This window comes from Myotis myotis, unplaced genomic scaffold, assembly GCF_014108235.1.
Source record: "Myotis myotis isolate mMyoMyo1 unplaced genomic scaffold, mMyoMyo1.p scaffold_m19_p_11, whole genome shotgun sequence".
NCBI lineage: Eukaryota > Metazoa > Chordata > Mammalia > Chiroptera > Vespertilionidae > Myotis > Myotis myotis.
Window position 1 is genome coordinate 53,557,037 of NW_023416315.1, and position 14,263 is coordinate 53,571,299.

At 43.9% G+C, this 14,263-nt stretch overlaps 1 protein-coding gene across 3 annotated transcripts in view; it reads left to right on the forward strand.

The window, feature by feature from the left end:
- The window catches only part of DENND2A (DENN domain containing 2A), a 77,821-nt gene that overhangs the window by 34,263 nt on the left and 29,295 nt on the right, over positions 1–14,263 (forward strand). For 2 of the 3 annotated variants that reach the window (XM_036328541.1, XM_036328543.1), the window contains exons 6-10: positions 3,681–3,881; positions 5,216–5,309; positions 6,030–6,080; positions 7,154–7,341; positions 13,635–13,744. In XM_036328541.1, coding sequence (XP_036184434.1) covers positions 3,681–3,881; positions 5,216–5,309; positions 6,030–6,080; positions 7,154–7,341; positions 13,635–13,744 — 644 coding nt within the window. The remainder of the gene's footprint in view (positions 1–3,680; positions 3,882–5,215; positions 5,310–6,029; positions 6,081–7,153; positions 7,342–13,634; positions 13,745–14,263) is intronic. The other variant, XM_036328542.1, reaches the window with a different exon arrangement.

Below are 14,263 nucleotides of genomic sequence, written 5' to 3' on the forward strand. Positions count from 1 at the left end.
GTCAGATGTTTTCTGAACAAACACTACACAATCTAAATCTCTAATGAAAACAGATACCTGCTTTTTACCAACAATTTGATACAAGATTCCAATGCAGTGAAAGAATTGGGGCCATTTCCTTGGATCTCATTGCTGATGCAGTTTGGTCTTTTAAGAAGGCTCACTATTGCACTGGCCAATGTAGCTCAGTTGATTTGAGCATCATCCTGTACACTGAAATGTCACAGGTTCGATACCCAGGCAGGGCACATACCCAGGTTGCGTGTTCAATCCTCATTTAGGGTGCATACATCAGGCAACCAATTAATGTTTCTCTCTCACATTGATGTTTCTGTCTCTCCCTCTTCCTTCTTCTCTCTAAAACCAATGAAAACATATCCTCAAGTGAGGATTTTTTTAAAAAAAGGCTCATTATTATTTCTTGTTCTTGTGCTGCATCATTATTAAGATGCCCATAGTGAGCACACCCGGTGGCCTCTTGCTGTACTCAGAACTTGCAGTGATCAGCAATTGATGCTCCCTGTAGGCCCATGATAAAACATTGCAGCAGGCCACTTAGGAAGGCTAAGAGCCTTTATTCCTGGCGGCCTTTAAAAAGAAAAGATCCTGAAGTTATTGTTACACACTATTTGAAACGAAACAAGAGTGGAGAAATGAATGAAATAAAATAAGCCTATTCTGTGTAGTTCAAGATATGATAAATGTGGGCTTATAAAATATTAAGAGAAAGGCTCATTCATTAATGAAATAGGGATAAGAGATGGGGAAGAATCAATTTAAACTAACATACAATAAAATTCATTATTGACAGATTACTGAATAAATTATGTTCAAAATAAATTAAGAACATATAGAAAAAAATGGAATTATTTATTAAATGTATAAAAAGATCATAGATTTTCTAGGTCAAGCATGTCAAACTCAAGGCCCGCGGGCAGCATGTGGCCCAGCCAATGTAACAGTATGTAAGAAATGTTTTAATAAAAATTTCATAACTTAATTTTTACAATATTCTATTATATATAATTATTAATAACGACTACAACGTTCGCTAATGACTGATTACTATAATCGTGTTGCATTCATTTCCCTTACGTGCCTCATGCACATGCGCACCATTTCTCTCCACTAATACTAGCAGTGAATTTTAGCAGCCGATTGCCACATCATTAGTCTTGTACTGACTTGTTTGGTGTGTGTAACAGGAAATATTTCGCTTTCGGAGAACGAGAAAAATAGGTTTGTTTGTTTGTTTTGTGTTTTTTAAAATATATTTTTATTGATTTCAGAGAGGAAGGGAGAGGGAGAGATAGAAGCGTCAATGAGGAGAGGGAATCATTGATTGGCTACCTCCTGTACACCCCCTACTGGGGATCAAGCCAGCAACCCGGGCATGTGCCCTTGGCCAGAATTGATCCCGGGACCCTTCAACCGCAGGTTGATGTTCTGTCCACTGAGCCAAACCAGCTAGGGCAAGAGAAATAGGTTTATTTGTGTTATGCTTATTTGTGCAGTTATTCAGTGTCTGGTAAGTTAATGTTCAAGAAAAAATATTAATTTTTATTAAAATGTTCTATTATTTTATGTTAATAATTACTCATTATTTCAGCATGTCTCTATCGAAATAAACCTGTTTCTATGAAAATTGAAGCTTTTGTTTTTTTTGCGGCCCACATAAACTTAAACCTTGTTTACTTGGCCTGTGTTAGCCTTTGAGTTTGACATGCTTGTTCTAGGTAAAGATTAAATCTCTCACAAAGGAAAGGATAAACAGATTTTCATATATAAAAATGTTATGCAAGAGATTCCACATATCCAACATATAAATAAAAGTGCACTTGCAGCAAAATTGACAAATAGTTAATATCTGATCTGTATACAGAACTCATTCAAATTAATAAGAAAAACACTGGGGCCCTGGCGGGTTTGGCTCAGTAGATAGAGTGTTGGCCTGCGGACTGAAAGGTCCCAGGTTCGATTCCCGTCAAGGGCATGTACCTTGGTTGCGGGCACATCCCCAGTGGGGAGTGTGCAGGAGGCAGCTGATCGATGTTTCTCTCTCATCGATCTTTCTAACTCTCTACCCCTCTTCCTTCCTCTCTGTAAAAATAAATCAATAAAATATATTTAAAAAAAAAAAAACACTGGGATTCCAAAAGAATATAAACTATATACTAAATAAAAATGCAGTTTGCATATTAAAGTATGAAAAAAGTCAGTGTCATAAGAGAAAGAAAAAGAAATAACTTATACTGAGTGCCTGTTTATTAGGCCCTTTGCTAGGTGTCTTATCTAATTTATTATTTTTAAAAAGAGACTTTGCAACTGTATTTACAGTCTCATAAAATGTGAGTCTTGGAAGTACCTTTAGAGAACATGTAGTCAAAGTAGTTATTTTATTAGTATTTCTTACTTTAGTGAATAGTTAATACATGCATGTGGTTCAGAATTTAAGGAGTATGAAAGTCCTCCTCTTCCTGGACCCTCTTTCTCTCCCCAAGAGAAACCACTGAGTTGCTGTGATTCTTTGTAGAACTGTGCATATACCAGCAGAATAGCTCTGTAAAACACACATACAAAGCCCAGCACACTATACTGACTAGTCTACACTTTGCACTGTGCTTTTTATGCTTAACAATTTATACCAGAGATAACCTTCTATATCAGTACATTACGATTTTTTACACCTGCATTGTATTACACTGTATAGATCTACAATAATTTATTTGACCAGCCTCCATTGATAGACATTTAGGTTGTTTCCAGTATTTTATGTTTACACGTCATAGCACATTATACAATAGACTTTGCACAGTATAACTTCCCTTGTACAATATAACTTTGTACAAATATGAGCATATCAGTAGAGCAAATTTGCTGAAGCAGTCTATAGGACTGAGTTCACACTTGTATTGGAATTGCTGGGTGAAAGGTATGTCAATTTGTGATTTTGTTGATACTGCTACATTGCCCTCCATAGAGTTGTAACAATTTCCAGTCACCCCAAGAGAGTTAACAAAGTTTTTATCTTTGCTAATCTTTGAGTGAAAAATAATTCCACAATGGCATTTTAATTTTCTTTTCTCTTATGAGTGACACTAAGAACCTTTTCATATAGCTAAGAATCATTGTATTTTCTTTTCTATAAACTTCCCATTCTTTTGCCTATTTTTCTTTTGAATTGTTAATCTTCTCATTTATTTGTAGTGTGCATTAGAAAAATGAGCTCTGTGAGTTACCTAATTTTTTTGGTTGGCTTTTAACCTTAAAGCAACTCGTTTTTAGAAATAAGACAATGAGGTCCAGAGTCGTGAAATTCCTTATCTAGGAGGCAATCAGCTTGTCAGCGGCAAGGTCAAAGCTAAGCTTAAGTGTTTGTACTGTGTGTATACTGTGTATACCCTGTATACCGTGTATACTGTGTGCCTTGGGTTGTCAGAAAGCCTCGTCTATTAAGTAGTGATTAAACCAAGTTAGTTCCCACCTGCCTAAAAAAGAGAATTAGTCCTGCGTTATTTATTATACCAATTTTCCATAATTGGATGATAAATGTTAATAGACAAGTCCAGCGGACCTGGGAACCAGACCAGTTCCCCTTCTCAATCTCATGGTCTCTGGCATCACCAGTAATTGCCCAGTTCATCCCTTTAGTATTTATTTATCCTTCTTTCCCCTCACAGCAGTTATTGTCCAAACCTGCTTTTTTCCGGCAAAATTCAGACAGGAGGAACTTCAAACTGCTGGACACTAGGAAGCTGAGTCGGGATGGAATGGGGTCCCCTTCCAGAATCAGCCCCCCCTCCACTCCCAGCAGCCCTGACGACACTTTCTTTAACCTTGGAGACCTGCCAAATGGCAGGAAGAAGAGAAAGATACCCAAGGTAAGGCTTGCAGCAAACTTCGTCTTCAGATACGCACCCCACCTCCTGCAAAGGAAGGCTGCAGAGGAGTCTGAGCAGAGGACAGTCCTGGGCCCTCTCCTGCCTGCTTTGTCACAGGCCAGGGGGACACCGTGAAGCCAGCAGGATGGGATGTCTGGGCCTTTGTCGTAATAATTCTTGTGGCCCTGTAGCCTTTCCCATCACCACCCCCCTCCCAGCTGTAACTACTCTTCTGATTCAGACAGTGTTCCACTGCCCAGCCTCAAAAGGCCACATCTTCCTCTTCATGGCCTCAAGCAGTAGAGTGCCTTCCTCCATGCCCTGTGCCAGTGTCACACCCACTGCAGAGACAGAACCGGTGGTCTGGTGCTCTGGCCTGTGGTTATGCCCTGAGGGATCCAAGAAAGGAGGATTTACTGTGACATTCCAAGGGTATGTTATCTTAGATGCAAAAAGACTATAGACAGGCTTACTTAAGGGTAAAGGCTGACCTTTCTCAAGGCCTGTAAGCCTAGGACATGACTGTTGCCATGACTTGCTTTTAGTTAGGAATTTTTATGTTCAGACTATCCAATGTGGTTACTTTCAGTCTCTGAGTTTGTAAGGCCTCCATGCAGGCCTCCCCTGAGCTTTTCCAGTTTAGTATGCGACCCCTTTTTCATCCACATGTTTAATTTGCACCAGTTTATTTCCTCTTGCTTTACTGCCTGAAATTAAAGTGAATTGCCATCGTTTAAACAGCACACAGGCACTGGGTCAAATAGCCTTTTGACAGGCCTAATCAAACCAGAGAAAAATCAGCATGTTTTACCATCACGTTACACGAAATCTTATAAAAACTTGAGCCATAGCATGGCACCACTCAGTGCTGAGGTGAGGACTCAGCACCCGTAATCCCTGCGCCCTCCCCATTCAGACATTCTTTGGCATGGTTCCCACGAAAGGGGCCCTTCTGGGAGCTTTTTTATGCTTTCTCTTCCTTTTCTTGTTTTGTTTTGGGGGCAAAAGCTTTTTCCCAAACCACAGTGATATTGGAATATTGAAAGGGGAGCAGCCATCATACCATTAACCGATGAAATCATCCTCCCTGGTGTCTCAGCTGGAGGTGTTAGCATATTTAGACAACACCGCTCATACACCAGTGAGGATGGCGGCCTCCTCTAGTGTTCCTGACAGCCACGTTCCTGTCTGGCAGAAAAGACGCCAGTGGGACATGTCTCCTCCCTGCCCCTTTCCCTGGCCCTCCATCATTCTGGAAGAGAATGGGCAGTGAAGGGATCCCACATGGGGAGGAGGCTGCCAACACTGGCATTTCTTCTCTTGGTGCCTGGCAGCTGGTGTTGCGAATCAATGCCATTTATGAGGCCCGAAGAGGAAAGAAACGAGTGAAGAGGCTGTCCCAGTCAACAGAGAGCAACTCAGGAAAAGGTAGGAGCATCCCCCAGAGGATCTGAAAACAGATTCTTCCTAGAAGTGGATTCCTATTGCTTTGGGCTGGCCGCCAAGAGAACAAGCTGGTGCTTTGTGGATGTCTTCCTAGTCCCCAGGACGGTCCAACAGCCAGGCGCTCAGCTTGGTGGCATGTCCTCTGGTCCTCTCCCCCTGTCCTTCCATCCAGTGAGCCCAGGGCCGCATGCTCCAACCTCACTGTGGAAGCAGCCCTACTTGCTTAGCATGCGTAAAAGGGGCCAGTATCTTTTGCTGTATAATTTGATATAGGTACCATCTAATCTAGGGCCGAATTAATTTGGAAATACATTTTGTTGGACAAAGACATGATTTGCCCATTACATTTAAATAGACAAAAGGAAAACAGTCCTTCTAAACTAGAAATCTTGGCTTTGTGCTATCACATATAAAAAGTTTCCTACAGCCCTAGCTGGTTTGGCTCAGTGGGTAGAGTTTCAGCCTGCAGGCTGAAGGATCCTGGGTTCAGTTCCGGTCAAGGGCACATGCCTCGGTTACAGGCTCAACCCCCAGTAGGGGGTGTGCAGGAGGCAGCCGATCAATGATTCTCTCTCATCATTGGTGTTTCTATCTCTCTCTTCCTCTCCCTTCCTTTCTGAAATCAATAAAAATATATTTTTTTAAAGTTTCCTTCATCAGAAAAACTTACATTTGCAACTTTCTTCCTTTTTTTCAATCTAGTGACAGATGAGAACAGTGAATCTGACAGTGACACCGAGGAGAAGCTGAAAGGTGAGAAGAGCAGTAACCATGCTGGTACAGGGGGTGTGGGGATGGGGGGGGCACAGGATGCTGGGGGGGGGCGGGGGAGGGTCAGTCCTCAGCATGACTAGATGGGCCTGTTCCACTCCAGAGATGCAGGGTGGCTACACCTGCAGGGCCCCACTGTTCCCATGCCTTTCCGTTATGTCATAGGTATGTTTCACACCTGAGTGAAGTACACTACCTCTGGCCTAAGTCTCCGGACACCTGGGGCTTTGGCCCTATTGTTCAAATGTCTGTATGATCTGGAGGAACTCACATAAGATCTCAGGGCCTCTAGCTCCTCATCTGTCATATGAAATCATTGAAATAATTAGCCCCTGTGGATCAAAATGTGGTGATTTAGGTCAGGCTTTGGTAAGTTTTCTGCAATTTCTCAGACCCCAGGTGGAAGTCAAAGAAAGCTGTAGCCCAGGGCTGTGTCGTAAGGCGATGGAGATCCGTCCACCCAGTGGCCCTGCCTCATTCACCTCTAACATTCTGCTGCTACACAGCCCACCTAGAATAAAGCGGGCTCGTTTCCATTGCACAGAATGGTGAAGGCAGATGGGAGTTCTTGGGTTAGTCAGGTCTCTCTTGGTTGAGTCACACGGGATGTTTACAAAGTTCCCAGCTCCAAAAGCTCTATGGTTTGGGTTTTGTCACATCCCACAATTGGAAAGATGAGGGAAATGAGGGAGGGGAGGAGTCAGTGTCTCCACCCCATCTGACAGAGGAATGCAAGGATTGCTCCCGGCCCGGCCCCAATTCCAGACAGCAAATCCATGGTGGAGCAGAAGCCCAACATTCCAAGTTCCTGCACCCCAATTACCAATTAGCCTGGCGGCCTAGAGAGTGTTCTCCTCCCAGAATTTTGGCAAAGATCCCAAAGAAAGTATTTGTACTAATTTTTTAAATGTGGGAACACTTTTTTAGGATTAGAAAAGTACTTTGAGCTGGGAATTACATAACCTGTTGCAGCTCTGTGCAATTGCACATTGGAAAATGGGTCATCTTCAGACTCTCTATCTCTCTCTCTCTCCCTCTCCCCTCCCCTCCCCCAGCTCATAGCCGACGCCTGGTCAATGTGAAGTCCCGCCTGAAGCAGGCTCCAAGATACTCATCACTTGACCGAGAGCTTATCGAGTACCAGGAGAGGCAGCTCTTCGAGTACTTTGTAGTCGTGTCATTGCACAAGAAGCAGGCAGGGGCCTCCTACGTGCCAGAACTCACCCAGCAGTTCCCGCTGAAGGTACTGGGTGGGCCCGGCCTCTGTGGCCTGCCAGGCGACTGCAGAACTCATGGATTCAGGGAGGTGTGGGAGTCTGAGAATCACGTAGTGTCCAGAATCTCAACACTGGGTCCTAATTAGGGATGTCATGAAGAAACTTCTGGAGAATTTGGGAGGTCACAGGAGGTGAGATCCAAGGACTCAGCGTGTGATCAAAAATACATCCTGAATTCCTGTGGTCTCTGTGCCAACCGTACCATCCTTCCCCCCCTCCCCCGTCTCCTTATCCAACCACATTTCCCAACATATTCTAGAAGCCTCTTTCCCATCCAGCCACACAGCTCTCCCTAAGGAGTGTCACATTTGTTGCCATGCTAATAAACATCTGTATATGTACCATGCACCTCTGTATGTGCATACATACAGGAATCCTATTCTGTTCTAACAGGGTTCATGGCTATGAGTAATGGGCTCTACCCATGTATTAAATCATGGCACCTAAAATGAAATGGCCCTGAATAAAGCCTCAAATGGCATGACCAATACTATGTAAATTATTCTTAGGCTTTGACAGCAGTAGTAAAGAGTTTCCATGACATTCTAGTTCAATCCAACCAGAATTTACTGAAACCCTATTGCATTCAGCCCCAGAGGTTTCAAAGATGAGCAAAATGTGTTTTCTGTTCACACTGACAGGAGAGCACAAGATAAGCATACAGCCCAGCCAGCATGGCTCAGTGGTTGAGCATTGACCTATGAATCAGGGTACATGCCTGGGTTGTGGGCTCGATCCCCAGTGTGGGGTGTGCCAAAGGCAGCCAATCAATGATTCTCTCTCATCATTGATGTTTCTATCTCTTTCTCTCCCTCCCTTCCTTTCTGGAATCAATAAAAATATTTTTTTTAAAAAAAAGGTAAGCATACAAAAGATTCAGGAGGTAGCATGTGAGGCTCTCCCTGTAGGGTTCATGCAGACCCAAGGCTGAGGGTGTTCAGGTGGAGAGGAGCCTGTGTCCTGGCCAGGGCCTTCCTTTGCCATCACCACCCAAGTGAGGCCTAGGTTCCAGCTGCCGATCCCTTCCTTTTCTGGGTCAGCCTTCCTTCTGACCCACCTCAGTGGTTCAGCACTGCAATAAAGCCCTGTTCTTGGAGTTTGGGATGGAAACTCTACATAAATGAAGTGAGCCAAATTGACACAGAGTCACCTTCATCCTGCTGACTTCTAGGGACAATCCCGTGAAAACCCCCATGCTATGGACATGCCTAGGTTGGGGACGATGTCCCCTGGCTAAGAGAGGCTTCTGGTTATCACTGACTCACAATACCATTGAGAACCACAAATACCGAGCACAAGGGAAGAAGGACTGTCCTGTCATCCTGTTTACTCCTTGGGGCCAAACACAATATTGTATATGGCAGTACTTAATCAGTGTTCCAGGAATAAAGGCATTAGTTCATGAATTAGTTAATGAATTAATCACCGTCACTATTAAATGCTAGTTTCCAACCTGGAATCTCCAGACTGCTAGACATCCACATTGAAACTTTTTTGCATGGAATATTGCATACTCACTGTTAAGAGATTAATCAGCAAATGTGTAAAGAAACAAATGGCCCTGGCCAACGTGGCTCAGTTGGTTGAGTGTCCCCATGCACCAAAATGTCACCGGTTCAATTCCTGGTTGGGGCACATGCCCAGGTTTCAGGCTCGATCCCCAGTAGGGGTTATGCAGGAGGCAGCCGAGCGATGTTTCCCTCTCACATCCATATTTATTTCTCTCTCTTCCCTTTCCCTTCCTCTCTCTCTAAAGTCAATAAAAACATATTTTATACAGAAAAGAAAAAGTCACCTATAATCTCATTCCATAGAGGTCAACACAGCATTTGTTGTGTTTTCTTCTAGTCTTTTTTCATATTATGATTTTCTGGCAAAGCAGTGTGGGGCAAAAGTAGGTTTATAGTTGTTCATATAGAAAATAATACAATAATTAATAAAGAGTAATATAAGAATAAACTCTGTGTTTCACATACACACAACTGAATAGTCTTTGTCCCATCCTGTACATGTATCGTTTTTTAATCATGTTTTGTAAACCACTGATTATTTATAAACATATTCAATACAAATTGAATATGTATTGGCTCAGTGGATAGAGCAATGGCCTGTGGACTGAAGGATCCAGGTTCAATTCCGGTCAAGGGCACATGCCTGGATTGCAAATTCTTTTTTTTTTTTTTTTAATATATTTTTATTGATTAAGATATTACATATGTGTCCTTGTCCCCACGTTACCCTCTACCCCCCCCCCCATACCCTCACCCCCCCCCCCCCGTTGTCCGTGTCCATTGGTTAGGCCTATATGCCTGCATGTAAGTCCTTTGGTTGATCTTTCCCCCTTACCCCCACCCTCCCCTACCCTCCCTCCAAAGCCCGACAGTCCAATCAATGCCTCTCCGTCTCTGGATCAGTCCTTGTTCATCAGTTTATGTTGTTCATTATATTCCACAAATGAGTGAGATCATGTGGTATTTATCCGCTCTCCAGTTCCATCCATGCTGTGGCAAATGGTAAGAGTTCCTTTTTCTTCTTCCTCTTCTTAAAGAATACCTTTCAGCATTTCATATAATGCTGGTTTGGTGGTGAAGAACTCCTTTAGCTTTTTCTTATCCGTGAAGCTCTTTCTCTGACCTTCTATTCTGAATGATAGCTTTGCTGGATAAAGTAATCTTGGTTGCAGGTTCATGCTAATCATCACTTTGAATATTTCTTGCCACTCCCTTCTGGCCTGCATGGTTTCTGTTGAGAAATCAGCTGACAGTCGTATGGGTACTCCCTTGTAGGTAACTGACTGTCTTTCTCTTGCTGCTTTTAAGATTCTCTCTTTGTCTTTTGCTCTTGGCATTTTAATTATGATGTGTCTTGGTGTGGTCCTCTTTGGATTCCTTTTGTTTGGGGTTCTCTGCGCTTCCTGGACTTGGAAGTCTATTTCTTTCACCAGGTGGGGGAAGTTTTCTGTCATTATTTCTTCAAATAGGTTTTCAATATCTTGCCCTCTCTCTTCTTCTGGTACCCCTATAATTCTGATGTTGGTACGCTTGAAGTTGTCCCAGAGGCTCCTTACACTATCTTCATATTTTTGGAATCTCTTTTCTTTTTTCTTTTTCAGTTGGGTATTTTTTGTTTCTTTGTATTTCAAATCTTTGACTTGATTTTTGGGATCCTCTTGTCTGCTGTTGGATCTCCGTAGATTATTCTTTATTTCAGTCAGTGTATGCTTAATTTCTAGTTGGTCCTTTTTCATGTCCTCCATGGTCTCACTATACTTATTGAGGGACTCATTAAATTTATCGGCGGTTTCCATAAAATTCTTGAAAAACCTTATAAACGTGGCCTTGAACTCTATATCCAGTCGTTTGCTTTCCTCCATTTCTGCCATTTGTGACCTGTTTCTTTGTCTCCGCATTTTGGCTGCTTCCCTGTGTTGATAGAGTGGCTTTGTGTGCTAGGTGTCCTGTAGGGCCCAGTGGCTCAGCCTCCCCAGTTACCTGAGGTGGACACTCTTGGTGCACCCCCTCGTGGGCTTTGTGCACAGTCTTGTTGTAGCTATGCCTTGGTTGTTGTAGGATCACTGGGAGTAATTGACCTCCAGGGCAATTGGCAGCAAGAATCAGCTGTGTCTGCAGTGGGAGAACTTCTGTGCTAGAGACACCCTTCTGGGGCAAGACTTGCTTCAGTGGGGCTTTGGTGCTCACTGAGACTGCACCCTTGAGTGTGTCCCTTATGGATCTGAGGAGTTGTGATCTGGATGGTTCCCCCCTGACCACTGGGTACAGTGGCTCTTGGATCTAAGGAGGTGCTAATTTAGCCTCTGCCTGAGGTTACACAGCAGGAACTACGAAGAGAAGAGAACTGCAGATTCCCCTTCCTTTTTTTTTGGAGTTTGGAAGTGCCCTGATGATGCTCAGCTGTGTAGCAATGCAAGCCGCTGTGGGGCCTTGGGCCTTCTCTTGGAAGCTCTGGGTCTATCTGGCCCGGCTGCGGTTAGGTAATTACAGGTTGCAAATGCCCGGGGCATTCATATGCAAAAGCCTCTGCCGCAGCCTGGGCGGGGCGGGGTCTCAAGAAATCAAAGGGCGGAGAAAGCAGCTATGGCGGAGCCTCAGCCCCGCCCGAAGGAGTCGAGAGTCCCAGTGTCCCGGCAATGGCTGCAAGCACCTCTGAGGGAAAGCTGCTCTCAAGCTCGCCCGCTGCCAGACAGTCCAGTATCTCCCCGTATGAGTCCTGGGTCCCCAGAGACTTCCCGGAACCAGATTTCAGAGCCGTCGGGAGCTTGTGTCTCCCTCCGGATTAAAAAAGACAGCCGCGTCCTCAGGTGCCAGACCCTTTCCACTCGCGAGCCCCCGTACCTCTGCACTCCACCTCCGCAGCTCCTTCCGCTCGCAGTGTGCTTTTCTTTCCTTCTAGTTGTAGAATTTACACTCAGCCAGCCCTCCTGTAGTTCTGGATGATGTCCACCTTGTGTTTTTGATGCATTTATCGATTGTTGTGGGAAGCAGCAATTTCCCGGTGTTTATCTATGCCGCCATCTTAGTTTCTCCCTGGATTGCAAATTCTAAATCATCATTTTTAAAATTAGATAATGCTCCATTATGTGGGCACCCTAATCTAGTTAACCACCTCCTCCTGCTGGAAATATGTCTTGTGGCCAGTGTTCCTTTAAATGTATTTTTTATGTTATCGTGACCATTCCATACATGTATTTTGCATGCCACGCTACTTTATATCTACTTCCTTCACTCCGCTCACTCTATCAGAAGAACCGCTTCCTCTTTCTTTCTCCTTCTCTTTTCTAACTCATTTTCCTGAGTTTTATGTCCCACTCCTATAGTCACCGTACTCAAGGTTTATACTTCATATTTGCATGCTAGGAATCATTGTCATGTTCCATAAGATGTTTGCTGTCATGCAGTTCTCTATGACAATTTACAGAGACTGGGATATTTTCCAGCCATCTGTGATACTGGCTGTATTTGTGAGAGGGATCTGTTTGTGCTACTCCCTGTAAATGTGCTTATGTGGTCCTAGCTGGGGTGGCTCAGTGATTAGGGCATTGGCCTGAGCAACAGAGGGTTGAGGGTTCAATTCCCAGTAAAGGGCATGTACCTGGGTTACAGGTTCAAACCCTGGCCCTAGTCCAGGCACATTTGGGGGGCAACCAATCCATGTGTCTCACATTGATGTTTCCTACCCTCCTTTCTTCCCTCCCCCACTTCCACTTTCTCTGGAAATCAATGGAAAAAATATCCTCGCGTGAGGATTAACCAAAAAAATAAATAATTAATTAAAAATTTAAAAAATTAGAAGCGCAGATTCCTGTTCATATACAAAATAAGCAAATTCATGGCTTTAAATATAATCTCTAATCAGACTTTATTCATTTGTTCTGTTTTTAAATAAGATGATGCTCACCTAGTCTATGATGTCAGATAAATTGGAGAAAGACAAACTAGAGACTAAGATCATTTTTTAAAAATGTTTTTATTGATTTTAGAGAGAGAGGGAAGGAGAGGGGGAGAGAGAAACATCAATTGGCTGCCTCCTGCATGCCCCCTGCTGGGAACAGAGTCTGCAACCTGGGCATGTGTCCTGACCCAGAATCTAATCAGCGACCTTTTGGTGCATTGGACTCCGCTCAACCAACTAAGCTGTACCAGCCGGGGCAATATCAGGTTTATTCCTAGCTCAGTTGTGTGATCATGAACAGATGACTTAACATCTCAGGGCTTAATTCCTTATCTCTAAAAGAAGACTGTGAGGCTGGATGATGTCTATTTTCCTTCTGGCTCTGACATTCAAGGACTCTGACATGAGTTGAATTCACTGTATGATATAATGTGGCTGGATGTATTCGCTGAGAAGTGTTGTACACTTCTTTGCAGCAGGACAGGCAACTTTGGGCCCAGAGGTTTGAAGACTTGATTTGAGGCTCCGCCTTGCATACTCATGAGTCTCCTATTTGGAAGAGATTGCTATGACAGTTTTTCCTTATTGATTAAAATAGTTATATTCCAGAATGGTAGGCATAGAAGACATTTCTCTAAAGCACACTGTTTTCCTCCTGACTTCCCCCATAAGACCATAGTTAAAACTGGCCTGGGGGAAAATGGCCTCAGCAGAATGAGCTGGAAACCCTTCCAAGGAAGGGGGGTTCGAAGGTGGTGGTCATGACTGTGGGAAGGTTGGAGATGTGGTCTGCCTCATTCTCCCATGGTATGGTTTATTCTCCAACCTTCTCTTGCCCTTTTCCCTGCAGCTGGAAAGGTCTTTCAAGTTCATGAGAGAGGCTGAGGACCAGCTGAAGGCCATCCCCCAGTTCTGTTTCCCCGATGCCAAGGATTGGACTCCCGTCCAGCAGTTTACTAGGTAGGTGCTGGCATCTCCCCTCCCCACCCTCAAAGACTAAGACATGCCCTAGCCAGTTTGGCTCAGTGGGTAGAGTGTTGGCCTGTGGACCAAAGGGTCCAGGGTTCAATTCCGGCCAAGGGCATGTGCCCCGTTTGCCAACTCAATCCCCAGTAGGGGGCCTGCAGGAGGCAGCCAGTCAATGATTCTCTCTCATCATTGATGTTTCTATCTCTCTCGCCCTCTTCCTTCCTCTCTGAAATCAATAAAAATATATACATTTTTTTTTAAAAGACTAATGCGAGAACTAGAGATGGGGCCATAGGTGGCAGACCCCATAAGTCAGGCCTACCGTTAAGCAATCTTTATGGCCTGGGCTGAGGTTTCCCTCACCAGTGTTTTTAAAACTTTCCCGATGATAAGAATAACCTTGCTAAGTATGCAGGTTCCCAGGCTGCTCACTTGGTCTGCGCATTTGTTTACTTCATGAGCCTTTGTGAAGGGCAATAAGGTCATTCCTAGTCCAGGAAAACATTGCCC